Raw genomic sequence first — 27,788 nt, 5'->3', positions numbered from 1 at the left:
GTTTGTAAGGGAGCACAACTCGCTCACGAGTTTTTGGCCGTAACTTTCAAGAGAAAGGTCCCTCGGCACACGACTGCACTGGGCACCACGGGAGACGGAGACGCGGTGCAACAAGGTGCGCCACAGTGAACGAAGTCTGGTTCCCACGGATACGGCAGCGGGACATCAAGGGCGACGCACCACCGAGGATGTGCCCTCACAACAGATGATACAGACGACGGGGAGGAGTTTTTCTTTTTAATGTTGTTCAAGGTGTTTAAAGGAAACTGGTACAAAAAACTTTTTCTATGTTCATTGTTTCTCCCCTGACAGGTGACGTACAGAGCTAGCTGACATTTTCAACATGTATTAGTACAGTTACTGTCTCACCAAGTATTTGCCACCACAGGCTTTGACTTTGTCCTGTTTTCCCTGCACACACACACACACTCGTGCACCTGTATGCACTCATTCGCCCACACACACACACGCGCACACGCGCACACACACACGCACGCACGCACGCACGCACGCACGCACGCACGCACGCACGCACGCACGCACGCACGCACGCACACACACGCAGGGCATTTCATAGCTTATTCTTCACTGCCTGCTTCCTGCTCCTTGTCTTCCTCCAGTTCCACCAGCGCGGCCTGCCTGTTGGCTGTGGCGCCTTCCTTGAAGAAAACTCGTTTGATCACTCCGTCTTTAGGCGCTCTGATGGTGTGCTGCAGGAAGGAGAGAGGAAAAAAAACCCATCATTTAGACCGAAGCACAAAGGCCTCCAAAACAGCCGAGTGACCGCGCCAGTACAAATTCACTGCCTGGCCTCCCAGGGGATTGTAAATCAAACCCTGGAAGCTGCTGGTCACCAAGTCCAGCTCAGAATAAATAAAAACCCCAAAAATGTTTTCAATTTAAACTTACAAGCTTCCACCCATCGGCGGGTTTGCAAGGGTTGCTTGATAGGCCGAGTGGCCCCCTCCTCTCTTTTACAACCTTATGCTCTTAATTGAGTAACAAGACAAGAAGCACAGCGATTACAGCCCCTCTTTCCCCTGGTTCTGTCTGAGAATTACTGCAAACAGCATGGCTGGGTGGATGCAGGGGTGCACAAGACATTGTTTGGCAAACGCTGTACTTGACTTTACATTACACTAATAATTTCAAGTCTTATTAAGATTATAAATCTGCTATAATGTTATTAACAATACTCTTTTCTTATTACCTATAGCTGAAATAAAAGATTTGATCAAAGCATGAGCTCACCTCCATTTTCATGGCAAGCATGACTACCAAGGGATCCCCAACGCGTACTCTGTCCCCCACTTTAACAAGAACCTGTGAGAAAGAGAAGAAATCAGCCTCACAGGAGGAGGACGACCGATCCGCCCTCCTCCTTTAGTACTGCTTTCATCTTTCCACTCCAACTGTTTCATCTCCACCATCTGAAATAACAGGCTACACCTGAGATAAGAGCTAAGAAATGAACCAGAAGACACAGGAATGTGCATTTGAACCCAGGACAGGAGACTGGTCTTTACCCTGCAGGCCATGTTGTTGAAGGCGATACCATGGTTTCTTTCTGCCTGTGAGGTTGCTGGGTAAATTAGCTACAAACTGCCTGACTAGACAGCCCAGATGGCCTTGTCTTTCTCTTAGCCTTTACTATGAACGGATGTGGCCAAGTTTCTTTGCATATGTGGGGACGTAAAAAAAAGCTACTTCTCATTTCTTATTCAAAACAGTATTAAACCACTATTGGGCATCTTATATGTGTGTAGGAGCACTAACAGGAAATTTCTGCACGTCTGCAACACAGTGTAGTTTCTCTATAATGACCCTAGAATCACAATAAATTTTCTCCTGTTTCGCAACAAAAATAAAGCTGCTCTGCAGGGGAGCTGTGGAAGAGACGCTGTCAGGTCTGGAGCCCACGCTGTGAGGACCTTCAGCTCTGGCCCATGTCTCCAAACCACCTGGAAATGTCAAAAGAGCAGGAACGTTTGGCGAGTTTGAACACGCGTTATTACAAATGGTCACTCTGCGCCACAAATGCAAGAATGGGTAAAGCTCACGAAGAATGCAGAGTTCTGATCTGGAGCAGCGGGGGGGGCGCGGACAAACCTTTTCGATCGTCCCCGTCATGGGGGCCACAGCTCCAGCCTGAACTGCTGACCCGCCAACTCCCGCCAGGAACTTCGGCACGGGTGCGGACACCTGCGCGCTGCCCTCCTAGGAACAAGAACAAGCGCCGGGGCGCGGTGAGACTCGCGCGTGCTGCAATCGGGGGAGCACCGCATGGGCAGGGTCACCCCAAGACTCCTCGTCTGGCTTCTACTCACAGCCAAGACACACGTCCCACTGGAGAAGCACAGACAGGCAGGAAGGGCTGCGGTCAGGTGAGCCACACAATGAAGCAAAGCCTAGCAAAGAACTGGGCAACCTCCTGTCACATCAACAGTAGATGAGTGCAGAGACCTGCCTGCAAGCGGTTTAAATACTCAATAAAAAACTGGTGCTACTGAGCCACAGGAACCTGCCTTAAAGAAACCAAGTCTGCGCTGCTCTCATGATGAGGCTGAGTATGCAGCTACGCAGCAGGGCCTCACCTACCAGCAGGCAAGAGGAGCTGCTGTTCCTATGGAGACAAGCCCCTGTCTATCTGTCAGTGTCTGTCCATCCCAATCAGCACTCGTTACCATGGAGAAGAGGTGCACAGTGTCACCCAGGAAGACCAGCTTGGGCCTGGACACGACCCCATTGACAGAGCATCTGAGGTAAGAAGCATCTTCTTCCCTGATCACATCGCCGGACACCTGGAACACCTGTCCGCCGATCTGCACAAGAAAGGACAGAGGGAGGAATCAGTCCTGGAAACACAGACACTCTTACTGCCACACAGACGCTGTCTTTGTCAGTTTATATATAGGGCCACAGTGTTCCTGTTCTGGCGTTTATGAATGGCTTGGGCATTATGTCAACAAAGCATTTTCTATAGGAAAGTAGTGTGCATTCAGGAGACTCTCACTAAGGTGCACTCCTGACATGTGGAACACAGGTTTGACAACTAAACCACTATTTTTCTTATTTTCAAGGATCTTCTGTACACATGCACGTCTGAATTACAAGAGAGACAGTGGCCCCATGTAGGGTGGTTTATGGTATCTAACACCTGAGCCATTTTGTAAGGTCACCTAGGTTCTTCCTTGTTTCGCACGCAAGCAGAATGAAGCAAAAGCATGCAAATCTGAGCACTTCCATTCTATTACTTGCAATGCAGTATCGCTGAGGTCCTGTATGTGCATTGCAATAAGACTCCAGTGCACTTAGACTAATCTCTACCTGAAACACTGCAATCTCACCCGCACGCGTGTTCTATACTCCAAGTGTAAACGAAAAAGAAAAGACTGGGCTGGTTTTAGGAAACTGTGTAATGAGAGAAAGAGGGAGAAGAATCACAGGCTGCAAAGATTTAAACCAAGGAGTTAGGGTTTGGGTTATAATAATAATTATAATCATTCCTTACACTTATACAGTACAGGGCTTGTGTGGACACCCCACTGAAGCGCTTTTCCCCTCCACTACCACCAATGAGCAGCCCCACCTGGATGACCATCTCTCAGTGGGGAGGAGAGCAGAGTGATGAAGCCATTAGGAGGCCTTGATCGGTAAGGGCCAACGGGAAATCTGGCCAGGATGCCGGGGTAAAACCCCTACTCTTTTCGAGAGACACCCTGTGATTTTTAATGACCACACAGAGTCAGGACCTCAGCGTCCCCGTCACTATATTGGGGCATTAGGACCCACACAGACCACAGGGTGAGTGCCCCCTACTGGCCCCACTAACACCTCTTCCAGCAGCAACCTAAGCTTTTCCTAAGAGTCTCCCATCCAGGTACTGGCCAGGCTCACACCTTAGCATCAGTGGGCTGCCAGTTGTGAGTTGCAGGGTGATATGGCTGCTGGCAATGGTTATGGTTTCACAAACATAACAAAAAGGAGAAACCACTGTCAGTCCCCAGAGCAAAGCTGGTTTGAATATGTAGACTGAACATTCAAACTAGACTTGTAGGCAAAAGGCCAAAATGTAAAAAGATTTACCTCCATGCTGTAAGTTCGGTCGGGATTGTAAGTAACAGCTATCTCCACCTCTAGAAAAAGCAATAAGCAATAAAAGTTTAATTAGATTTTTTCCAAAGTCCAGGATGAGTTCACCAGCCCTAAAATCTGTACTGCGGCAAATCACCAACTCCACACCCTGTCTGCTTCTCTGCCCCGCGTTTTACACAAATCTCAGATGTGTTTTGACCTTGGGGAAAACTTAGGCAAATCTATCAAAATGATTTCAGAGTCTGCCAGAGCTCATAATGAATGTGAATTAGTAGGCAATTTAAACGAAAGTTGCTGCCATTATTCAAGCAGTGACAAATAAGAATGTCACTTTATTACTGCTGATATAATCTCAGTTCATCCCGATGACAAATGACTGTGCATTTGTGCCTTCCGGAGTCATGAGCTCTCACACCTGCTCGTTCCAGCAGTGCGTGGCAGACTGATCAGGGTTGGAGAGATGATCGGCGACTGCCTGCAAGATGTTCCGCCAGTTTCCTGAAAATATTCTTCTCCCACTTATTTGTTTAATATCCATGACTAAAACAGAGATTTAATCTCTATGAGGCAACTGCATTTATACAGGTCAGCATTTACAGTAATCTTCAAATTCATTCATACCCTTGAGGAACAGCAACTAAATTGTGATTACATTAAGTACTTTTCAGTACAAATACAATCAACATCTAAACATGTGCCCGACTTTCAATTTTGTCTGTGTAAACAGAATATGTGTATTTCTAAATATAGAATGTTACAGCTTTTCACACCATGGCATCAGCATTTTGTTATTTCCTCCTTTGGCTTTGGTAACCTCAAAGAGGCACTTCCTGTAACTTTTTAATAGGTTCGTTAACTATTGGCAGGGATACTGCCCACTGCTTCTTGCAGATTTCATGGTTGTGAGGCCTGTGTTTGCGATCTGTTACTTTCAGCTCACTCTCGTAACTTTATGCATATTAAACTTGATCCTGGCTTTGTACTGTAGTACTAATCTTCTATAAAATCCACAAAGAACACATCTGAACTCCTTGACAGAAGCATCGGTTTTTGGGAAAAAAAAAAGCCTGGGTAAATTCTGGAAGCCATCTTGCCATCACTTCTAACAAGGACATGAGGATCAGAGAATGCAAACACCTCTAAACAGAACAGAGCGATTTCTATTCACTGAAGGGTTCGCATTCTTTTCCAGCACAAGCTTCTGCCTTCTGTGCTAATCACACCAAAGGTGAGTTTATGTTTCATGCAAAGCTTTTAAAGATTTTCAATTGTTGTCCTTGAGTGTGAGTTAGCCTCCTAAATCACTTTACTGACATTAAATTTCAGCAAAATGTTACTTCCTCATTCAAATGTGGAAGAAACCTTCTCGTTAGCTTTGGACACCTTGATAATGGACACCACAGTCACCCGGGACTTCTGATTAATTTGGTTGGTTAGGATATTTACAGGATATGAATACATTTGAAGATTGTGTCTAGGAACAAATTTAGCAATTCCATTTTCAGTTGTGCTGCAAATATATTAGCCCACCTTTTCATCCATTTTTCAAAATTATTTTTAATGGATACTTAGAAATGTTGATATGCTCTCCTTCACCCTGTCGTGACAAGAGCACCGCTGACTCACTCTCTCCTTCACCCTGTCGTGACAAGAGCACCGCTGACTCACTCTCTCCTTCACCCTGTCATGACAAGAGCACCGCTGACTCACTCTCTCCTTCACCCTGTCGTGACAAGAGCACCGCGGACTCACTCTCTCCTTCACCCTGTCGTGACAAGAGCACCGCGGACTCGCTCTCTCCTTCACCCTGTCGTGACAAGAGCACCGCTGACTCACTCTCTCCTTCACCCTGTCATGACAAGAGCACCGCGGACTCGCTCTCTCCTTCACCCTGTCGTGACAAGAGCACCGCTGACTCGCTCTCTCCTTTACCGTCGTGACAAGAGCACCGCGGACTCGCTCTCTCCTTCACCCTGTCGTGACAAGAGCACCGCTGACTCACTCTCTCCTTCACCCTGTCGTGACAAGAGCACCGCTGACTTACTCTCTCCTTCACCCTGTCGTGATCACCGTTTGCTGTTGCCCTAGGTGTGCAAGTCTTGACCGTCTGGGATTGGACACTTACTGCTTTCTCCCTGCAGCAGCGTCAGGTTCCGGGTGTGCAGAATGTTCACTCGATTTCCACTGCTGGAGGCAAACGGGGAGTGAGGGTCTGCAACAGGAATCACAAACCCAGGAATCAGGCACTTCTGAATTATTAACGTAATATAAGAAATCTTAAATAAACGTTACCCAACAAAAGTGTTACCCAACAAAAGTGCATGTTTAAATGTAATGTTTTTGACTTATCGATCTTTCTGATGATGCAAGTCATATTCAAAAGGCTAGATTGGCAGGACTGATGAATTTGTGGAAACTCTGTGCCATTTAAAGCAAGAACGGGCGGCACTTCTTTACTCAAAGGGTTGTGGGAGTGTGGAACAAGATTCCCAGCCAGGTGGCTGAAGCCGACACCCTGGTATCAAGAAACAGCTGGATGAGACACCGGCATCAATTAGCTACTAACCACCCAACGAGCTAGATGGGCCAAATGGCTCCTCTCATTTGTAACTTTTCTTGTGTTCACCACAACCTTAAACCTCTAACAAAATTTATTTTAAAAATAAAGTCCCTTGCTTGACAAATAACCTAGGTGTATGAGGTCGTACCCTCATTTTAATTACTTCATAGATTTACTTCTATTTCGAGAGTATTTTGTCCTGGAGAACTAGTTCAGCAGAACACCGACAGCTCTTATTCTGAGCCACTCGGGTCAATGCTGCTCTCACTGGGCACAACAGCAAGAATATCCACAGTGTAACATCTGGGGCCTCTGCACACAGCAGGAAGAGCTGAAGTATCTGCTGCCCAATCCCATCTTGTTCCCCCCGCAGATCGTCCGCGGTCAGCTGGGGTCCACACAAGGGCAGTGCCGTGGGGATCCGAGGACTGGGCTGCCCAGGAAAGGGGGTGGGTGGACGTTCGTCTCGGGCTCCTCGGGCCAGCCTTGCACTGACTGCTGATGAGGGGGTCATTTCTCCCACCTATATCATCCTGCAGCTCACAGCTGGCAGCCCACTGGAGCTCAGCAGGGTGAGCCTGACCAGTACCTGGTTGGGAGACTCCCGGGAAACCCAAGGCTCCTGCAGGAAGAGGTGTTAGTGGGGCCAGTAGGGGGCGCTCACCCTGCAATCTCTGTGGGTCCTTATGCCCCAGTATAGTGACAGGGACGCTGAGGTCCTGACTCTCTGTGGTCATTAACAGTCCCAGGGTGTTTCTCGAAAAGAGTAGGGGTATAATTCCAACGTCCTGGCCAAATTTCCCCCTGGCCTTTACCAGTCGTGGCCTCCTAATAATCCCCATCTCTGAACTGGCCACATCACTCTGCTTTCCCTCCCACTGAGAGCTGGTGTGTGGGAAGCATACTGGCGCACTATGGCTGCTGTCACATCATCCAGGTGGGGCTGCACACTGGTGGTGGTGGAGGGGATCCCCATTACCTGTAAAGCGCTTTGAGTGGAGTGTTCAGAAAAGCACTATATAAGTATAAGCAATTATTATTAATTTATTTTCATACTGAGGCGTCCTGATATCGCGGTTAACCCTATAATGAGTGTAATAGTGTAAAAATCCCAGGCCAGGCCTTACCACTGGAGTGGCCTCTGAAGTGGTCAGTGAGCTCCCTCTCACGCAGGATCAGCGCCAGGGCAGCCTGACACAGTGCCGTCCTGCAGGGGGCGCTGGGGGCCGGGAACAGCTGGCTGTGGTGCTGGGAGATGAAACTGGTGTGCACGTGTCCCGCCTCAAACTCCGGGTGTCCCGACAGGCTCAGCAGGAAGTCGATGTTGGTGCTGAGACCTACAATCTGACACACACACAGCGACACCACACCTGACATGGGTGCAAACACACTCCTCTGTACAACCAGACCTCCCTGCAGCCAGAGCGACAGTCTCAGGGACTGTAACTATTCTCTACAGACAGCAGCCACAGGTCAGTGGCTCTAGCAACAATTGTCCCCGAATTCCAGAAATCTGGAATGTGACTGTGAGCTCCACGAAAGATTTTCTAAGTGTTACTTGGCAAAAGTGCATTTTTTAAAGTCAAAACGTTTTTGACTTATTCATGTTTCTAATGATGCAAGACATGTTTAAAGGGCTTGATTGGCAGGACTGATGAATTACAGTGTAAGTAAGGTAGAAACTCTGTGCCATTAAAAGCAAGAGCGGGTGTAATTCTTTACTCAAAGGGTTTTGGGAGTGTGGAACAAGCTACCCAGCCATGTGGCTGAAGCCGACTCCCTGGTTTCTATAGCTAACTTCCCCTCCAGCTCTCGTGATGCTTCTGCAGGGGCGTCTTTTTTCTCACTACCTCAGGGCGAAGCAGGAACAGCACGCAGTGTCCTGAGAGGACTCTCCACAGATCTGCCAGGAGCCTCCCCTGTTTCTCAGGGATAAGACTACAGCTACACCAGTATGAAAAGCCTTCTTTAGAGGCATACGTAAATTAACATAAGTAGTTAATCCACTTTTTTTATTAAACAACTTCACCCTTTTGGTTTTCCGTCAATGCAACCAGTGACCTCAGGAGTACATTCATCCAGGTGGATGCTGCACATTGATGGTGGTGGAGGGGAGTCCCCATTACCTGTAAAGCGCTTTGAGTGGAGTGTCCAGAAAAGCGCTATATAAGTGTAAGCAATTATTATTATTATTATTATAACAGGAAAGCAATTAAGCTGTTGAATGAAAATGTGAAGCTGACTTTATCAATTAGTTGTTGCCTTTTTAGGTTTTCCACCATGTCCTGCAATACGACGTGACTGAGACAGACATTACTGAATGCCGCCGTATCAGACAGATTAGTCACATCTATTACAAATCGTTACTCAGGTGCTTGTCTCAGTCAAGCATCCACAGAGCCATTGTTTCATTATTCAAAGCTGTAAATCACGTTACCCCACATTATAACTAGATTTTATGAATACATGCAAGAAACACTGTGATGCACTGTGAAATAATTGAAACATAATCTCCTGTAAAATCAAAGTTTACTTGTTAACCTAAGAAGACCTTAAACTAACAGTGTGATACTAAAACAAGAATAAAGATCCAGACAGACTCTCTGTGCCCCTGGTACAAATATCAGCACCTGAGTCTGGCACTTGAGGATGCTGCTATGTGTGGTTGTTGGATAACATACAGTACAAGCCCATCTCTATGAGAGCAGGACTGTGCAACATTAAAAATTTGTTCATTTCGGGGTTCTCCAAGTAAAATACAGTGTTTTAAACTGTATGCAAGCTAGTTTATCCTTGTAGAAATCCCCAGTAGAAATGTGTTTCACACCAGCACATTAAGCAACATTAATGATGTCAATGGGCCAGTCAGCCCATCAGGGCTCAGCACTGTCCTGCAAACTCAGCAGCTGGGCCACACTGGCAAGCCTGGGGTCTGCCACCGCATGTCCGGTAATCCCTTATATCCTCTGATGATAACCTGTCTGTAAACGCGTTCCCACATTTACAGACATGGAAAACCTGACTTCCAATAAGTGTGCACGTATGTTCCAGTGCTCTGTCAACTGAACTTGGAATAACCCTCAGCAATCAACTGTTTCTACTCCCTTTAAAATTCTGAAGACCTCCCTCAGATCTCATCTTGCACATCTGTTTCTGCTCCTCCAGTGTGTGCTCAGAATTCATCTCCCTCGGCCCTGGAACGCCTGCTGCTGCTCTTCTCCTGATCAAGTTTAACCTGGATTCTTCCGTCTGCGTTACACATCTGACCACCCCTTTCCCCCTTATTGCTCTCTTACATTGTACTGACGCAGACAGTATCGCAGCTTCTTCAGGGCAGCAGAGCGGTCCTCTCCCCACACAACTAACTTCGCAATCATGGGATCGTAGTGCACAGAGACCTCATCACCTGGTGGGCAAGAGTTGGTTAACAAGGTTAGTGCCAGTCGAACTCGTTTCCTCCCAAACCACAAACAAAAAACAACACCACACAAAAAACGAAAAGGGCTCATACAAATCTGCACTGAAATGCATAATAATACTGATGCTGTCTTGCAAAGAAAAGGTGCCTCACAGCTATCCAAAAATTAATAATGTAACCCTAATTATTAGGTTCCTGAGTATTCTCCATTACCTGTAAAGCGCTTTAAGTGGAATGCCCAGAAAAGCGCTATATAAGTGTAAGCAATTATTATTATTATTATTATTATTATTATTATTATGATGATGATGTTATTACCGTAGTGCATAAATCAGACAGCACTGCGGTATGGATCTACAGGGAACAGGGCACTGAAAACACTGAAGCGCAATTCCAGATTGAAAACCACAGGACAGAGATGGGATACACTCTTCGACATTCCCAGGCCCGTCTGGGATGGCCGCTTGAATTTTTCTTAGCATCAGGATGTCACCCTGGATGTGCACCGCTTGGAGTCCTGGGAGAAAGGCAAGGGGCTGCTGGAGGAACCTCCTGTTCTCTTTGTTGTAAAAGTGAAGGTGAGACGAAGGTGCAGCAGTGGTCTTCCAGCCGCCTCACAGCTCGTAGCCCAGCTGCGTCCGGCGCCAGCGTTTTCTCTGGGCCCCTACCTTGCCTCACGCCCGTCTCGATCCGCGTGAGCGCGTCGGCGCGGGGAGTGGACAGGTGCAGCAGAGGCCCGGCCCCCGGGAGGAAGTCGTTGTTCGGGTCCTCGGCATAAATCCGGGCTTCGAACGAGTGGCCCCTCAGAGCGATTTCCTCCTGCTTCAAGGGCAGCGCCTCCCCAGCTGCCACCTGAGCGCCGAGACAGAGACGAGACCCCCGTCAGCGCGACAGGAAGCCTCACTGGGGGCCTTTAAGCCCTTAAAGAGAGAAATCGAGCTGCGAACTGTGAAAACACCTCACCTCCATCGTCTGAAACAACTGCTGTTTCATCACAATTGCGCTGTAGACCTATGAGCTCACATTGTGTTGCAAGACTTTGCCAAATCTGAGTGTGTGACTATGTCTGTCAATTTTATTTTACTTTTATTTTTTGTTTTGTTCATTTTCATGTTTCATGTTAATTTTCTTATTTTTATTTGCTTTGGCAACACTGATTGTACCCATCGGTCATGCTGATAAAGCACCTTGAATTGAATTGACTATGGGAGGGTTACGCCCTCTTGTGGTCACTTTGTCAGTTTAGTTGAAATCGGTTTTAGTGCCACATGGACTTCAAAAGGAACTGAGGCATCTTATGAGAATATGATGCAGGAGAAGCATCCATGGCATCGCCTTTCCTGGCTCTATGAAGGCAAACCGACCCCATCCTGATCGACCCGTTTACTCCATGTCCCCTCTGCAGCATGGCGGCCGTCTCTCTCACCCTGAGCTGCCACTCCACCAGGTCAGTCCCCGTGATCATCTCCGTCACCGGGTGCTCCACCTGCAGCCGTGTGTTCATCTCCATGAAGTAGAAGTTGTGCTGAGAGTCCATGATGAACTCCACCGTCCCTAAGAAGGAGTTTCAGAGCACGTGCTGCATTAAACAGCAACAGGTACCACAATTCCAAAACAAACAGCGTGTGGAAATCTTCTGGTGTTTTCTGCAAGAGGCATCATTACTTTCATCAGCTAGCGTGACGAGCTCTGAGCTCCCTTTGGCAGCGCTGGTACTCAGTGTGGGGCTGTGCTGGAGGCTGATGCCACACCTGCTTACAGGTGAAGTGTCAGGCAGGAGTGAGGAGTGAGGCGTCAGCAGGCAGGAGAGAGGAGTGAGGGAAGAGTGAGGCGTCAGCAGGCAGGAGTGAGGAGTGAGGGAACAGTGGGGAGTCGGGTAGAAGTGCTTCCCTTGCATGACAGCTACAGCAGCCTGCTGGGCCAATCGGATCGAACACCTGTGCTCACCTGCGCCCACGTAACTGACCGCTTTGGCAGCTCGCACTGCTGCCTCGCCCAGCTTCCTCCTGACCTCCGGGCTGATTCCCGGCTGCGGGCACACGAGCAGAATACAGGCCAGTTGTCAGAGAGAGTCTCACACCCCCCGCTCCCCTGCGCCCCCGACAGCAAGCAACCCAGAAGAGACTGTACCCCAGGCGCCTCTTCGATGATCTTCTGGTGCCTCCTCTGCACGCTGCAGTCCCTCTCGAACAGGTAGACAGCGTCTCCTTGCTGGTCCCCGAACACCTGAACTTCCACGTGCCTGCGGGAGAGCAGAGGGCACAGTCCTTCGGCTCAGGGAGTTGAGGATTTCTGTGTAAGGAATCAGTGTCCTTCTGCAGAGAACCTGGTCTCTGCCCCCTCCACCCCCCACCATCGAGGAGCAAGAACACTGTCCAACTGTCAAAGCAGGTGGCTCCACTTGCCCCTATGCGTTTTCCATTACATCGGCACCACTGGGTTTCAAACTCTGTTTTCTGAAACTTCAGAGGTTCCCAGAAGAACAAACCCCCTTGCAAGGAGAACATGCTTTTCAAAGAAACAACAGAAACGAAATGCATCCTTAAACTAGGTTCACACCATCCTCCTTCTCTCCATGACAGACTTGTTTTCATGTAACCTTCTCTATTCTCATGCAGGTTTTGACTTCATACCTTTCTTCACCCTTCTGCACTTTGCACTTCCTGAGTGGCCTCTGCCCCTCCTGCCTCCTCCCCTCTCCCAGCTTGTGTTCTTCTGTGCTATTTAATCTTTGCTGTCTGCCCTGTCCTTCTCACACCTGAAAAAGGCTTCACAGCCAAAACGTTGTGTTTTCTCTCTTCTCTTTTCAGCACGGAATAAACCTATTACTTGTTCCTTTGCAGAACATGCTTTTCTCCTCTTGCCTCAGCTAGATGCAGTTCAGCAGCCTTACAGCAGAGGGCACTGTGACCAGGTTTCCTCTGTACTAAACTGCTACAGCAACACAGAGCGCTCCCCTATACTGTACATGGTAAATGACAAAGACGGACAGACATTTGAAAAACATACCTGGGGTTTTCCACGAATTTCTCGACTAGCATGACATCGTCGTTAAAAGATTTCCGGGCTTCCCGCCGCGCAGATTCTAGCTGGTCGCGAAAGTCAGCTTCTGTTCGAGCGATACGCATCCCCTGCACAGAGCAGTTACAGAGCAGTCATTAACTCAGGAAGAGCACCCTAGGTGACATATACACACCACAGGATATGTACATTCATGTCTTGGAATCATCATATCCCTTTGGGGTTGTGGTGATCCGAAGCCTTTAAGCTTGTCCTTGGATCGTGGAAAGAAATCAGAGAACTCTGAAGAGAAGACCCACACAACCGCAGGAGGAACATGCAAACTCCACACAGACAGAGCCAGATTCAAATACAGGACCACAGAACTGGTGCCCACTGCACTCACTACAGTGCACCCTATACTGTATATGTACTGCACCGTATATAAACCCATTTCTGTCTCAAACTATTGCAAATAAAATCCACGGCTGCTGGCTGGATCTTACAGCACACGCAGCCAGAAAACAGATACAGATCAGCCCCAGAAGACCGCACGTTTTTCCATGTCGAGCTCCTGTTGACTGCTCACCAAAATCAACCCGCATTCACGTTAATCCATTCTAATTCTCTCAGCAGGAATTAATCATGAACAAATATTTGTTTTAAAAGAGTACCCTAACAACCTTCCAAGCAAAACTTGTGGCTCGGTGACAGAAAATGTGAAAAAAATGTACTAAAACATTGAACTCGGAGATAATTCCCGGTTCCTGTTTCCTAGCTGACCCATATGGTGGATACTGACCTTCCCGCCTCCCCCCCGCACCGCCTTGATCATCACGGGGTAGCCAATCTTGGCCGCCTCAGACAGCAGCCTCTCATCTGATTGGTCCTCACCATGGTACCCTTCAATGATGGGCACCCCTGCCGCTGACATAATGTGTTTTGAAGTGCTGTAAAACAAACCAAAGGCTGCTAAAAAAATACCTCTTCTGACCAAGCACATTGAAAAGAAATAAGAAAAATTCCAAGGTCTTCAGGACCTACCATAGTCCTGAAAAAGCATGACTGCTACTGTACAGTATGTACTTTATCAGTACAAATGACAATGAAAACAAAATTACAGGCACCAGAATGTCGGTTCTCATGACAGAGCTAACTGAGTAAAGGAGTCTGTTATAAAGGTGAATCTGGTGTCGAATTCTCCTGCAATACTGTGGGCACAGCAGAGTGGTGATGGAGAAGTATGCTACACATGTGACAGACATAAAACTTGCCAGCAGTGCTGGAGTATTTTTCATGAAATAAACTTTAGAAAATGACGCAGACCTTTTAATCCCCATGTCCCGTATGGCTGAAGATGGAGGCCCAATGAAAATGATGCCTTCTTGTTTGCACAGTTCTGCAAACTCCGTGTTTTCCGACAGGAAACCATAGCCTGGGTGGATAGCCTAGAAACACACAACTCCAGCCATGAGGAGTGAAAAAATTCTTCCGACGCCCAAAACTTAGAAGTCTCTCTGACGAAGAACACAAGCTGTGCCATGCCACTATCCACAGTGCTTATCAGACTACTTCTCAAGTGCATTCCTGAGACTTTCTGTCAGGGCCTTGGGGCCTTGAACAAACAAACACAGGGCTCTGAAGGAACAGTTTATCTTTACAGACGCAGACATCAGCTCGTCGGAACTCTCCTCTCTTCTGGCAGTATCCTCCTCCTCCTCCTGCTCCTGCTGTGGCACTAAGCCCAGGACTGCAGTGCAGAAGCGTCAGTGTTTCATGTTCACCTGCACGCTGACAACAAGCCTCTGCGTTTAAACCGAACTCCCCCGCTCTCAGCTCTACCCTGAGGTCCAGCCGTACACCACAGCGCCCCAGTCTACCCCACAGCAGAGAGGTCGGCCGCCCGGACCCTCCAGTGGAGGAGGGGCCAAACTCCTCCACAGCGCACTGCTGGCGAAAGTTCTGTTGTGTCCCCGTGGATCCAGGTTAATACAGGGACACTTACAGGTATCCTGTTCCCATTATCCACAGGAACTAACAAACCTCAAGGTCACAAACCTTGTACGCCTCTGCTCTGTGCAGCATCAGATACTGGATATCAAAGTTCAAAGGAGGTTAAAGGGGACCTGCAGTCCCAACTACTCAGACCGGTTATTAAATCTTGTTAACCAAATAAAGTCATTGACAGTGTAGAAAATTTTTACAGATTTCAAACTGAGCATAAAACAGTGAACTTTATAAAACTACTGTAAGTCTCCATGTTTGCTCACACCCCCAGTCTGGCCACAGGCAGGAGCGAGAGTTCCCTCGAATTGTGACTTGAATCGGCCCTTCCCGCTCACTAGTCACTGTCATGACTGATGTAATGTGACGGTCTAGTGAATCAGTATAGACACTTCACCGCAGAAATGTTCCAACGTGTTCAGCAGGAAGAGTTAACATATAAGTAGTATTTGTCTGTAAAACCGTCTTGAAATTGAGAGCAATATTTCTATTGGAATAAAAGAGATGTATTCACAAGCCTGCTCGTTTACAATTTAATAGGGCCGCTTAACGTCACCGGAATTTTTGTTGCTCCGTTCTGAATCACAGAATATGGCCCTGCAGCATCCTTGGAAATTTTTTATCGATTTTGTGATTATTAAAAGGTATTAAAAGTTACTGTGTGTATTTTACTTTTATTGCGGGTTGAAATGCACTCCTCAATACTGAGTCTTTCTAACCCCAAAATTTAAATTGTTGCACTTCACCCTTTAACGACACGAATCTTCCTCCTTTCGATGTGTGCCCATTTGTTCCCAGCATCTCGAAGGCATACGGACGACCTCCGTTCTAAATCGTTTGGATCAGACTGTACCTGGGCGCCACACTTCCTGGCAACATCGATGACCTTTTCCATGGATAAATAACTCTGCTGGGATGCAGCCGGACCAATGTGATAAGCTTCATCTGCCTGGAATGAATTAAACATTAAACCACATGCATATTAAAATACTTCCAGCAGGCCCTGCAAAACATTGCTGTTATATTATTTTAAACACGTCAAGCGGAGCCCAGCCCAGCCCCACCTGCACGGCAATCCGCGCCGCTCCAGATTTTACAGAAACCAGCACCAGACCCTGTATCCTCCAAGCTCATCATTGTACCTTACTGTGAATAAACCTTCATGGGCAGACATACTCAGTTACAACATGGAAGACACTGCCTTTTTGCTTCTCATAACTGAATGCAAACTGGATGGAATCAGACTATCCCGGAGTGAACTAGCACTCGGACACTGAACCGCGCACAGCTGTGGTTACTGTAAGTGCTGTCGTGCGCTGGGAGCCGACAGCCCCTCTCTCACCATGGCCACGTGCATCGCGTGTCGGTCGGCGTCGCTGTACACGGCCACAGACTGCAGGCCCATCCTCTTAGCTGTGCGCATCACGCGGCAGGCGATCTCCCCCCTGTTGGCGATGAGGATCTTCTCCACCCTGACCCTCCCTGCACCAAAGAGCAGCCGTTAGCAAAGCCGAGACTGCAGAAGGGCACACAGCCCTGCGCCCCAACCCACACCAGACCGAGGAGAAGGCAACATTAGTGCTGCCTTACACAGCTCAGCTTCATCAACTGAAACACCAGTCCCAGTAAAATGGATCAGGTCTGTCAATGCTCAGCTCCAGCCCCTGAGGTGTGTGAGAGGGTATACCATGACACACAATCCTGGATCCTTACCGAGAGATGAACACCTCCTGGGGCTCGCGGTCCATATCCATTTCCTGGTGAGGAAGAGACAGCTGATTACAGAGAGCTGATTACTTCTGCAAGGAGCTTGAAAATGCATTTAGACTGAGCAGCCCCACCTGGGTAAACACTGAATCTTTATTTCCAAAATATCCAGTGTGCTCATATGTAAATATATTTCAAGGACAATGTAAGTATCAACTTTCTTCCAATGAAAAATAATCAATAATTACAGCACAATTACTGTTGCTAGACAATATATTCCGAAACCCAAAAATAAATGCAAATTGCTTCTGTAACTTATTGGTATTGATTTAATCAAATATTATTTCTCCCGGTTAATGAATAAGATTAAAGTTCATACTTTTTATTGCTGAACGAACTTTATGTCCAAACAAGTAGTGATGATAACCGCGTATGTAGTATCGACCTGACATGAATTTCAAAGCAGATAGAAGTACAGTATTTTATGGGGAGACTTAGATTTTCAGGCAAATACAATGCACTAAATTTATACACAAAGATTACACATGCACCTTCCCAATAAACAACCGTTGCTTCACTATATGACTCACTAAAGCAATGAGCCTCACTTACTGTTGCAAAACTGCTCTGACACCTTGGTAAATCTGCACTCTCAATAGGAGAGTCGCCATGTTTATACTGTCACTAGAGCTACCAGGCACCGCACACCCTGACGGCAAATACGTGCTTCGCCAAATTCGAAGTGTTACTCATTCGTGATTTATTTCAGGTCTGCCGTTCCATTTTCAAAGACGTATGAATCACGCATGCCGTACACCTTAGTCTGGTCAAATAGCACACGCCACCGTGCTAGATGAGGCGTTTATACTGTGTAATTCTGTAGTTCTGTGAAGTTTGTCTCTCCGGTGGACCCGTAGAAAGGTGCAGGCTCTGCCCACCAATGACAGTGGAGGACATGGAGGGGCGTGACGTGTGAGTCATGTAGGACACACGTGTGTCTGCAGTGAGGGGGGAAGGGGGGGGGGCATGAGTGCCTTCTCAAGTCCTTCACGAAGACGGAAAGGTACCGACGTACAGAACAGAAAAACAAACCGAGGCTCCCTGACCGTCACTGGGAATGAACTATTATTTTTATTAGAAGACAAATGAAAAAAAAATGAGCGGAGGCAACTCATTCTTTACTGGTGTCCAGAGCACCCGCTGATAAAGTTTTATTTTATGGGGATAATACACAGGGGACGCAATAAAGACGCAGTTATGGATGAGGCCATTAGCCCGTTTGGCTGCCAATAGTTACTTGATATGATGATCTAGATGTATCAAACAAGGTATCCATTTAAACTTGGCCACTTGGGCGAGCTGCTTATTCCATACTCCCACAATCCTTTGTGTAAAGCAGTGCACTTCTACATAATTTTCCACTTGTGTCCTCTGGTGTGTGGCTCACTGCTCATTCTGTAGAAGGCAGTGCCTTTGAGGATTCTGAATAATGGTGTTGGTTCCCCTCATAGTCTCCTCTGTTCAAGAAGAAAAGGTCCAGTTCCTCCAGCTTGTCAGTGTAGGACATTCTCTTAAACCTTGAATGTATCTGGTTTGTCTTCTCTGTACTGAATCCAGAGCACTAACATTGTGCCTATGATACAGTGATTGAAATTTTATGCAATATTCCAAATAAGCCCCAACTAGTGCATTGCACAATCTTAAGATAACCCCTTGATAGTAATCCTTCTCTTTTGACTGTATAGCCTAACATTTTGTTTACCTCTTTATTTCCTCTGCACATCAGAAGATGTAATTGATGTGTCAACATAAACACCCAATTCTTTTTCATAAGAAGTTACTTCTAGCTCAGTTTCTCATTTTGTATTTAATGGTTTGTTTTTATGACTCGCATGCAAAACCTCGCTTGTCTTCATTAAACGTTTTCTGGTAATGTTAATAAGTGTTAACCAGGTGTTGGCACTTGTGATTTTTATCTAAATCTTTTTGAATTTCACTGCATTCACTAAATCTCCTAATTTGTTTCATCCACAAACTTAACTAGTTCACCAGCTGTCCCAGAATCTAGATGACAGGTGCTAGTCAGGGACAGCATTCAATTCCATCATACCCAGTCAACTGGTGACAAAGCTCAGGGGATTAGGTCTGTGCAACTCCGTCTGCATCTGGCTGCTGGACTTCCTAATCGAGAGACCACAGGTGGTGTGGATAGGTAATAAAACATCAAAACCACTCACCCTGAGCACTGGAACCCCACAAGGTTGCTGTCTGAGTCCAAGGTTGTACTCCCTGTTCACTCACAACTGCACAGCAAGACACAGCAACAACCGCATCATTAAGTTTGCAGATGACACCACTATAATAGGCCTGATCAGAGATGATGATGAGTCCACTTACAGAGATGAAGTCGTACAGCTGCTTGGGTGGTGTCATAGCAATAACCTGGACTTGAACATAAATAAAATGAAAGAGCTTATAGTGGATGTGCGGAGACACAGGCCACACACTCACAGCCCACTCACTATTGATGGAACAGAAGTGGAAACAGTCACCAGCTTTAGGTGTTTGGGAATTCACATCTCTCAAGATCTAACCTGGACTGTGAACACCGACTATCATGAAGAAGGCTCAGCAACACCTTGATTTCTTGAGGTGCCTCAAGTGATGGGGGATGCCAGTACCTGTACTGGTGAACTTCTACTGCTGCACCATTGAGAGCGTTCTCACCAACGGGATCACCATGTATGGCAACACCTCTTCTCGAGAGAGAAAGGCACTGCAGAGAATGGTGAATGTGGCCCAGAAGATCATCGGTTAAACAGCTCTACGAGGACCGCTGCCATGGCAGATTTCTGGCCATCACAGAGGACAGTCACCACCCCGGGCATGAGCTCTTCTCCCCACTGCCCTCAGGCAAGAGATACAAGAGCATACAGACACTTGCCACCAGGTTTTTCAACAGCTTCTACCCACAAGCAGTGCGATTGGCGAACACATTAGGCCATGCCCCACGGACCACACCTACACCATCTACCTCATTATGATTTCTTATTTATTGCACATCTCCAGTCATTGGTTACATGTCTGCATTGTTTACATTCAAACTGTTTACTTTTTTGCTTGAACATTGTCTACTGTTTGTTTGTATATTGTCTTGATGCACTGTCTGCACTTTGTGTTTTTACACTTTTTACAATCAAGAGACTTTCTGTAAGTAAGAATTCCATTGTACCAGTACATGTACTGGTTACATATGGCAATAAAGTTCAAGTTCAAACTCAGTGGTAATAGCACAGGTAGGCAGTTAGAGTGCCTATTAGAAGAATGGAAATCAAATTAAAAAAGTAAGTTTACAATTTCATATATTATGTCTTTAGCCTTTTTGGAATATTAAGAATTTTGGATAGTATATATTAAATCCTTTCATAGCGCCCTCGGTCATGTTCCCGAATAATCAAGCAGGACAGAATGACAATCAGGCTCAGCCCAACCACAGTGGCCACCAAGATGATGGGAATCGTTCTTCTTTTCCAGTCAGCGGAGCACTCTTCCTCTGGAAGCAGAAGAGCAGCCTGTCAATCAACAGAGCTTGCACCTTGTACAAGAGCAGTGGCATGGCTCAAAAGCACTAACATGGATCCTTTTCCCAGGGCTGGGGGTGTATGTGTTACTACAGTACCCGTGGGTGTTGCTGAAAAGGCATCACTGTGAAGTGGGGGGTACAGGGGGCTTGAGATATGCTTTCAGCCAACAGCTGGAGCAGCAGAATCAGCACAATCACAGTGATTCGTCTCTGATGGGGACTTGACTCCACTGCTGGCGGGTCTCCTGGAGGTGTTACTCCAACAGACCGATGGCACTGAGAAACTGTTCTCTTGACATCGCAATGAAAATAGAATGAGCTTTGAGATACATCTTTTCTTGTAATTGTTTTTTTTCACCTCTTGGAAGGAAGGCAGGCTTTGAACTAAAAAAGTTCATTGCCAGGAATTAACTTTTAATATAATAAACATAACAAACATGAAAAACTTAAAAGAGCTTGAGTGAATACAGAATAAAGAGTGTGTGACCTACCTTGTCCAAATCTCCCATTAGCGATGTTAAATGCCTGCATCTGAGTGTTGACAATCCTCAGGCTGAGATTCTCAGCTAGAAAGACTTCATACTGACTGTTGCATGTATAGGCATGTCCATCTGCGGTTTTAAATAGCTTCACATTGACAATTTTACCAGTGTATTCCTCACCTGGAACTGACAGTTTACAGTGAATTTACAAGAGTATTTAAAACCAAAAACGGAAGAAAAGTGAATTTCCTTACTTAATTTGCATAACAATTGTAATCTTGCGATTTTGCTATTGTTTTTCTATTTTCCTAAATCTTTAAATAGAAATACTCACTTGTGCATGAAACACAAGTAGCTGTTGGGTGCAGACTGGCTCTTATTTCATCAACATAAGAAATACTTCCTTCCTGCAAGAAACCACAGACTATTTCATTTCATATATCCAAGTAATTAAGAAAACAGGTTGCAAACCCTACGGAAAAAAAATGTTTCAAGTTTTACAATGAAAAAAGCTCTCATAATACACTGAGCACCAGGAAGAACCGATAATCACAATAAATTCCCAGTGTTATCAGGAAAATGACAATCTTTTTTGTAGTGGTAAAAATCACTATCCAGGTCAGTGTGTCTTATCAGCTGGGGGTCTGCTGTGAAATTACTAGGCTCCACCAACAGGAGCAATACGAGCTGCACATCTGCACTGCTTAACCTTGCAGATGCTGTCTGGTGGGTTTCTGTCCCTTTCCATCTCATTCCTCCTGTAGGTCTTTGAGCTTTAAATGTTCAGCTGGGATCCAATCAGTGAGTGGCGTCCCAGGATATGATCAGTGAAGCGCCATACAGTCAGCTAGTATCCGTCACTGTAAGTGGAGCTCTCTGCTGACAAGTTAGTCATGCCCAGACCATCACACTCAGCTCTTCCCACAAAGAGCCATGCCTAGTGCTGTCCCCAATCGTGGAGTCTCCTGGGACCAGCTTGCCTGGTTAGAAATTGCTAGCTGGTGAGACAGTGCGCTGACTCAGTCCAGCTCCTCACACACTGATGGCATGAAGGCGTTGTTCTCTCAAAGTGAGGCATATCGGCTCCTTTCTGTGCTTTTCTCTTTTCAGTTTCAGGTTTTTAAAGAAGCTAAATCACTTCATCACCAGCGCCCGATCAGCTCTTACTGATGAGGTTTCTTATGCAATAGTCAGTCGATCTTGAATGTAGGACTGCCGGTCGTGAACAATCCAAAATCTATATACTTCATTTTTATATAATCACATATGCATAGTTCTTTAGATGTTCAGAATTCCCTTTATTTTGCATATTTATATAATTTGATTCTGTACAATTTAGTCTAAGTCTAAATTCTGATTCTCTTGATTTAACTTCTCTTGTCTTCATTGTTCTCATGTGGATTTAACATTTTAACCGTGCTTTACTAACCACAGTATAATAAAACCATGATTTACCATGGTACACATTTCTAAGGGGTTACTTGCATATAGTACAGGTAAGCTGGGAGGATAGTGCAGGGAAACTGGGGTGTATTAGCACACAATTATCAAGATAATCCAGTTCAATCGCACTTTCACACAGATAGCAGATGGGAAACCGATTATCATTTACCCACAGCCTCTGTTCTCACCCATCTCAAAGACCGCAAATTTGATCATGAGTCACTCTGACCAGAAACCCTACATGCAAGTGAGCCTGCAAGACAGCCCTGGAACCTAACACTTCTCACCATCAAGGAGCTCAGAGAGATCCTCACACTATCAGAGTATCCTTTTGGTGTTGCATCAGGCAAGAATCTCAGATTCTTATCGAGAGCTTTTTGGCATCAAGTATAAGCATGACGAAACTTAATAACACACTGCTTGCAAATGGTATTAAGGTAACACCTACCTTGACAAATGTGAAATTAACGAAGCCCTCACTAAAGCTCAGTAAGAGCCAGGCTTTGCTTTGCCCACATTGTCCTTGTGCTTGTGTGGAGGTGGGGCTGATGTTAAAATAGGCAGTTTTCTGTGGAACAAGGAACTGTGTGTAAGAAATTGGCATTATAATTGGCACAGCTGAATATAAGAACCATAACTCAATCAAAACAATTGTGTTTGTCTGGTGATATGGTAAGTCCATAGTGTTGTCAAAATAGTATAAAAGGGTGTATTTATTATACACTTTAGAAATATGAGGGTTCTCCACCATCATCTCTCCTCCCATCCTCCCACACAGAGGAGTTGTGTTCTGTGGCTGGAGGTGACTCTCTAACAGGCCCCTGTGTGCACAGCAATGCACTCCTGTGTGCACACTGGTCAGGCAGTCTCCCCAAGAGCGTCGCGTCTTTAAGGGAAGTATCGTAGGCTGCCCTGCTACAGCATCAAAGAGAATATTCTGACCGAGCACTTCTGTCCACCATGAATTTTGTCTCCCTCAGGGGTCTCTCTAAATCTAGGATTTCTTAATCCAGTTCCAGAGGTCAGCATTCGGCACTGCAGGTCTCTTCAAGTAACCAGCACCAGTAGAGCTGGACGACCTGTAAACTGCTCTGATTAAGACAATGATAGGTGCTGGAATGCAAACCTGTAAGACTTGGTCCCTCCAGGGAAGGGTCTGAGAACCATTTATGTAGATGACTGTGGCACAGTGACATGGTCGTTGCATACTGTATTTGGTTGGGTAGTTAGTTTGATTCCAGACATGCTACATTTTGACTTCTCTCTGTACATAGAGTATACAGCTCTACAGCAGGGGAGTATAGCTCTACAGAAGGAGTATATAGCTCTACAGCAGGGGAGTATAGCTCTACAGAAGGAGTATATAGCTCTACAGAAGGAGTATATAGCTCTACAGCAGGGGAGTATAGCTCTACAGTAGGAGTATATAGCTCTACAGCAGGGGAGTATAGCTCTACAGAAGGAGTATATAGCTCTACAGAAGGGGAGTATAGCTCTACAGAAGGAGTATATAGCTCTACAGCAGGGGAGTATAGCTCTACAGTAGGAGTATATAGCTCTACAGAAGGGGAGTATAGCTCTACAGTAGGAGTATATAGCTCTACAGAAGGGGAGTATAGCTCTACAGTAGGAGTATATAGCTCTACAGAAGGGGAGTATAGCTCTACAGTAGGAGTATATAGCTCTACAGCAGGGGAGTATAGCTCTACAGTAGGAGTATATAGCTCTTTAGCAGGGGAGTATAGCTATACTGTAGGAGTATATAGCTCTGTAATGGGGGTGTATAGCTCTATAGCAGCATTACTCTACATCAGGAGAATATAACTCTATAGCAGGAGAAACACCCAACAGACCTTGTTCTTTTTCACCATGAACTGTGCTCCCAGGCGTGCCTTAATGCACACTTGGTGCTCGCTGTCGGTGACGGTGTAGTCGCCTGTCAGGGGTGTGGCTGGGCGGGGGCTGAGAGTGGCTCCCGCGGAGGAGAGGGGGGGTATGGGGCTCTGGCTGGAGACGGGGGGATGCCCGGCTGCTGGAGGCGTTTCCTGCTCGGCCGAGCGAGTAGCTGTGTGGCTCCCCGAGGCTGCAGCCTCCGAGGGGGGCCGACTTCCTGCCGCTGGCCTGGGGGCGGGGAGGGGGCCTGTAGCTGACCGCACGTCTCCTTGCTGTGTGAATCCACAAGCATGTGCTGCACACACAGCTGAGGAGAAACAGAGAGCTTTTACACGAAATGACACAAGACTGAGCAGAGGTCTTCATGATATTAACAGTCTCTTTACTGCAGCTTATCATTCTGAATCAAACTGCACAGCATTGAATTCTCATGGTACTCCAAGTGACAAAAACTTCTAAGCATGCATAAAATACATGGAAACCAAGGAATCTTAAACTAAAGTATCAATATTTTTTATATGTAAAAGAACATTATCTTTTGACAGTTAATTATAAAGCAGGGCAAAACAAAGTCTAGGTATGTCCAGAAATATTCCACAATCAGCAGCACACTGTGAAGTAAAAAATATCAATTCCTTTTAAACATATCTTTGTAACTTTGTAAAACGGCAACACCAGCACAGTGTAGAAAGTTCTATGTATCCCGGTAATCACAAACAGCTGTAAATCGTAAGTGGTGGATCTGAGTGTAATTTGCCATTGCTTTTCAAATGCCCCGTACTAATCAAGCAATGCAGCAGAATGATGGAAAGGTGCCTGAACAGCGCAGCCCCTGCAGACTCACCCACTATAATGAAGACATGTAGCAGAGGCTCCATTGCAACCTCTGGCCAGCACCTGGAATCTCCTCGTGCCCTTGATCCCGCAGCGCGCAGGGTGCAGAGGTGCTGCCTTTGATGCTATGAGAAAGGTTCACAGTAAAATTAGGAAGTGGTGCTGAAGGAGGAGCGCAGATGTTTCAGCTGGTTGCCTGAACATTGCTCTTGCGATAATGTTACAACGAGTGGCAGTAGTTCTGCAGAGAAGCAGTGGCGTCACTAGTAGCGAAAGAAGAATGAGTCAGATCAGTTAGTTGCAAGGTGGCAAGTGAGCAGGAGCCTTTTTTAATTTTTTCGCAGCTTAACAATCCCCCTACTGGTCCCCACCCTGCAGTCACAGGATTAGTAATGATCACAGTGCATTGTATCTGTAGGACTCCTACTGGTTGGGTAGATGTAGTAGTAGTAGGAGTATTTTCAGGAAATTTAAAATGACATACTCAACCCAAATGACTAATTTAAGACCAACAGAGTAATTGAAACCAAAGGTTATGGTGAAAATTTCACCAATTGTTCTTGTTATACTTGTAAGGATCGGAGGCCAGGACAGGAACTTCAGACCAAATAAGAAAGTTACTACAGCAGCCCTGGGACTCAGGGATGAAGAACGTGGTGTCCCTTATCTGAACCTGTATGGGTAGTTACCTCCCTCCTAGTGGTTCTAATGAGGCCCTTATGTCTATGTTCTGATACAGCTACCCGCCAAGTAGCTCCATCAAGGCCAAGCTAATATCTTCCGAGCCTTCGCACAGGAATGGGTATGATATAGTTTTCATATAATTTTCATATAACCCCAGGCCTAAGCAGGAGCAACTCAGAAGAAGGACAAACACGTATTGCAGGACATAAGAGTGATATAATGATAACAAAAATGATCAAACAACATTAATCAGACAACACATTAAGTAGGGAGCTGCGTCAGCATGCATAGGCTGCAAAGGAACAAGTGAAGGTTAATTCCTGGTGGAAAGAGAAAAAAAGAAACACAATGTTTCAGCTGTGGAGCCTTTTTCAGGTGTGTAGAAACCCGAAACGTACATGCCTGAAGAAGGCTCCACAGCCGAAACGTTGTGGTTGTTTTCTTCTATATACAACAAATCAATATTAGTATGAATCAATACTAGTTCAATCAATATTAAGAATATATGCAATGATTAGAAAACGTGCTACTACAAATTCCAATCCCCTTCATACACATGCGGTGTGGAACAGGCATGTCTCAGGGGAGACTGAGGAGCTGGAGGCAGACTCCTCTGACCCACCTGCCTGCAGCCACTTGTGCTAAAACACGTCGCCTGTCCTGCAGGTTCGGAGCAGACTGGAGCAGAGACGTGCCACTAACAGAGGCCACAGGGGGCGCTGTGCTGCTGGGCATCATCTCCCCCCACCCTCAGTGACACTAGTGACATTGGCTGGGCTCGAACCCGAGATCGTGAGTGCCTTTACTGGGCTGGCAGAGTCTCCACAGGGAGAGGCTCTGGAATTCCTTAAGAAATGCCTGAATGGTAGTCTTTGGTTAATGAGATAAAAGATAATATCTAAATGAGAAGAATGAGAGAAAGTCTCTTCTTGTCTGTTTTTCTCGTGTCGAAAAACCCTGCTGCTCAATAAGAAAGGTAAATGTTTGGCACAGTCAAAATTGTACTTGACATTAAAAATAAGGGGCAGAGGGCACTCAATCTTCAACAGGTGTGGATTTGAACAAATTAATTAAAGGCATTTGCCATGTCTCTTAGAACAGTTCCTTTCGATACATTACACTTTAACTGCTTCATACAATAAAGGAGCTTATTAAGCTGTTATAACCTTGTGATTGCCAGTACTGTCCTGGTTTTGCTAAAACTACACACACAAGATGGTAAAAAATAGCAAAAGCAAACAGAATAATGTATTTGGCATTCACCCTCCAGGAAGTAATATTTAACTCTCCCCCCCCCTCACTTGGAGAAATGGAGAATGACCGTTAATTGAGAAAGGCCAACAGTTATTTAAGTATAATTACAAAAATATCTTAGTATAGCCTATTTTTATCTTATTTTTTTAAAGGTCATGTTATTCAGTGGTACACACTGATATTCAAACCCTTGAAGGAAATTTCTTCAATAATGAGTAAAATAAAAGATAAAAGTAACATTGTTTTTTTAAGTCTAATTAGAAAACTAGCCTTTGACTGGCAGGTTCCTGTAGTTACAGTATGTGACAACACTTGAGTGTTAGATCAGGCACGAGGAGTATGACCTAATGGACAGTTATATCCCAGTATCCAGAACAGATCCTGGTTCTGCCACAGGTGAGCCAGACACTGCAAGCAAACGAGGGAACGGGGTCCAGAGTATCTGGACAGATAAACATTTCTTCAGTTCAGGACTGTCAGAGCAGCTCTGTACTCTGGAAAGATCAATGTGCTTACTTAAGCAAAATCTATGAATGACAGAATAGTATTTAATAGACATCCATTCCAGCAGAAGTCTTGCCTTTTCTCTGAGTTCCTTAACTGGAACATTTGTGGACTGCGATGGCCAAGCCAATTTGCAAAGCTTTCGGAAAACATCATTTACACCGCTGACTTGATGCACTACTTCTGGGGTCTTGTACTGTGAGTCCAAGTGGTTACATGTGTTTAAGAGAGCCCCCGTGTTGGCGATGAGGTAACCCATCTACACCCTCAGCGTTTTGGTTGAAAGGACAGAAGCACAGGCAGACAAGTTGTCTGCGGCGCACAGGG

At 46.0% G+C, this 27,788-nt stretch overlaps 2 protein-coding genes and 1 long non-coding RNA gene across 5 annotated transcripts; 1 reads left to right on the top strand and 2 right to left on the bottom strand.

The window, feature by feature from the left end:
• Window positions 1-222: 222 nt before the first annotated feature.
• On the bottom strand, window positions 223-17,670 carry mccc1 (methylcrotonyl-CoA carboxylase subunit). The gene is made up of 19 exons (XM_088622078.1): window positions 17,397-17,670; window positions 16,791-16,834; window positions 16,420-16,559; window positions 15,931-16,026; window positions 14,400-14,521; window positions 13,876-14,023; window positions 13,083-13,204; window positions 12,204-12,315; window positions 12,021-12,102; window positions 11,500-11,627; window positions 10,742-10,925; window positions 9,952-10,061; window positions 7,783-7,999; window positions 6,221-6,307; window positions 4,087-4,136; window positions 2,685-2,822; window positions 2,110-2,217; window positions 1,252-1,323; window positions 223-710 (listed from the first exon to the last, which is right to left on the bottom strand). Exons 1-19 carry the CDS (start codon window positions 17,453-17,455, stop codon window positions 579-581), a joined length of 2,151 nt encoding a protein of 716 aa, XP_088478204.1. The 5' UTR covers window positions 17,456-17,670; the 3' UTR covers window positions 223-578.
• On the top strand, window positions 4,886-15,734 carry LOC148677400 (uncharacterized). Of its 2 annotated transcripts, XR_015930838.1 has the most exons (3): window positions 4,886-5,323; window positions 6,184-6,357; window positions 11,479-15,734. It is a non-coding gene; the product is annotated as an uncharacterized LOC148677400 (long non-coding RNA). The 2 variants fall into 2 exon arrangements; XR_015930835.1 differs by lacking the exon at window positions 11,479-15,734 and having other exon boundaries at window positions 6,184-6,782.
• Window positions 17,671-19,819: 2,149 nt separating the features above from the next.
• On the bottom strand, window positions 19,820-25,363 carry lamp3 (lysosome associated membrane protein 3). 2 transcript variants are annotated; one of them, XM_088622049.1, is made up of 6 exons: window positions 25,030-25,363; window positions 24,146-24,492; window positions 22,741-22,860; window positions 21,184-21,256; window positions 20,859-21,029; window positions 19,820-20,337 (listed from the first exon to the last, which is right to left on the bottom strand). In XM_088622049.1, the coding sequence occupies exons 1-6, from the start codon at window positions 25,061-25,063 to the stop codon at window positions 20,198-20,200; spliced, it is 885 nt and encodes a 294-aa protein (XP_088478175.1). In that variant the 5' UTR covers window positions 25,064-25,363; the 3' UTR covers window positions 19,820-20,197. The 2 variants fall into 2 exon arrangements, with proteins under 2 accessions (XP_088478175.1, XP_088478167.1); XM_088622041.1 differs by having other exon boundaries at window positions 20,859-21,035; window positions 25,030-25,360.
• Between the last annotated feature and the right edge of the window lie 2,425 nt (window positions 25,364-27,788).

Source organism: Lepisosteus platostomus, chromosome 2, assembly GCF_059453375.1.
Source record: "Lepisosteus platostomus isolate fLepPlt1 chromosome 2, fLepPlt1.hap1, whole genome shotgun sequence".
NCBI lineage: Eukaryota > Metazoa > Chordata > Actinopteri > Semionotiformes > Lepisosteidae > Lepisosteus > Lepisosteus platostomus.
Note: the sequence above shows the minus strand (reverse complement) of the source record. Positions and strands in the feature narration are given on the sequence as shown.

Bases quoted from the DNA above. Each gene is read 5' to 3' on its own strand.
- mccc1 (XM_088622078.1), bottom strand. From the start codon at position 17,455: ATGGCGACTCTCCTATTGAGAGTGCAGATTTACCAAGGTGTCAGAGCA. The intron at 16,027-16,419 runs GTGAGAGAGGGG...AATTCATTCCAG, and splicing joins ACGCGATGCACGTGGCCATG to GCAGATGAAGCTTATCACAT. The intron at 2,218-2,684 runs GTAACGAGTGCT...TCTTGTTCCTAG, and splicing joins CTGTGCACCTCTTCTCCATG to GAGGGCAGCGCGCAGGTGTC.
- lamp3 (XM_088622041.1), bottom strand. From the start codon at position 25,063: ATGGAGCCTCTGCTACATGTCTTCATTATAGTGG. The intron at 24,493-25,029 runs GTGAGTCTGCAG...GTTTCTCCTCAG, and splicing joins ACATGTCTTCATTATAGTGG to CTGTGTGTGCAGCACATGCT. The intron at 22,861-24,145 runs GTCTGTTGGGTG...CTTGTTCCACAG, and splicing joins TCATGGTGAAAAAGAACAAG to AAAACTGCCTATTTTAACAT.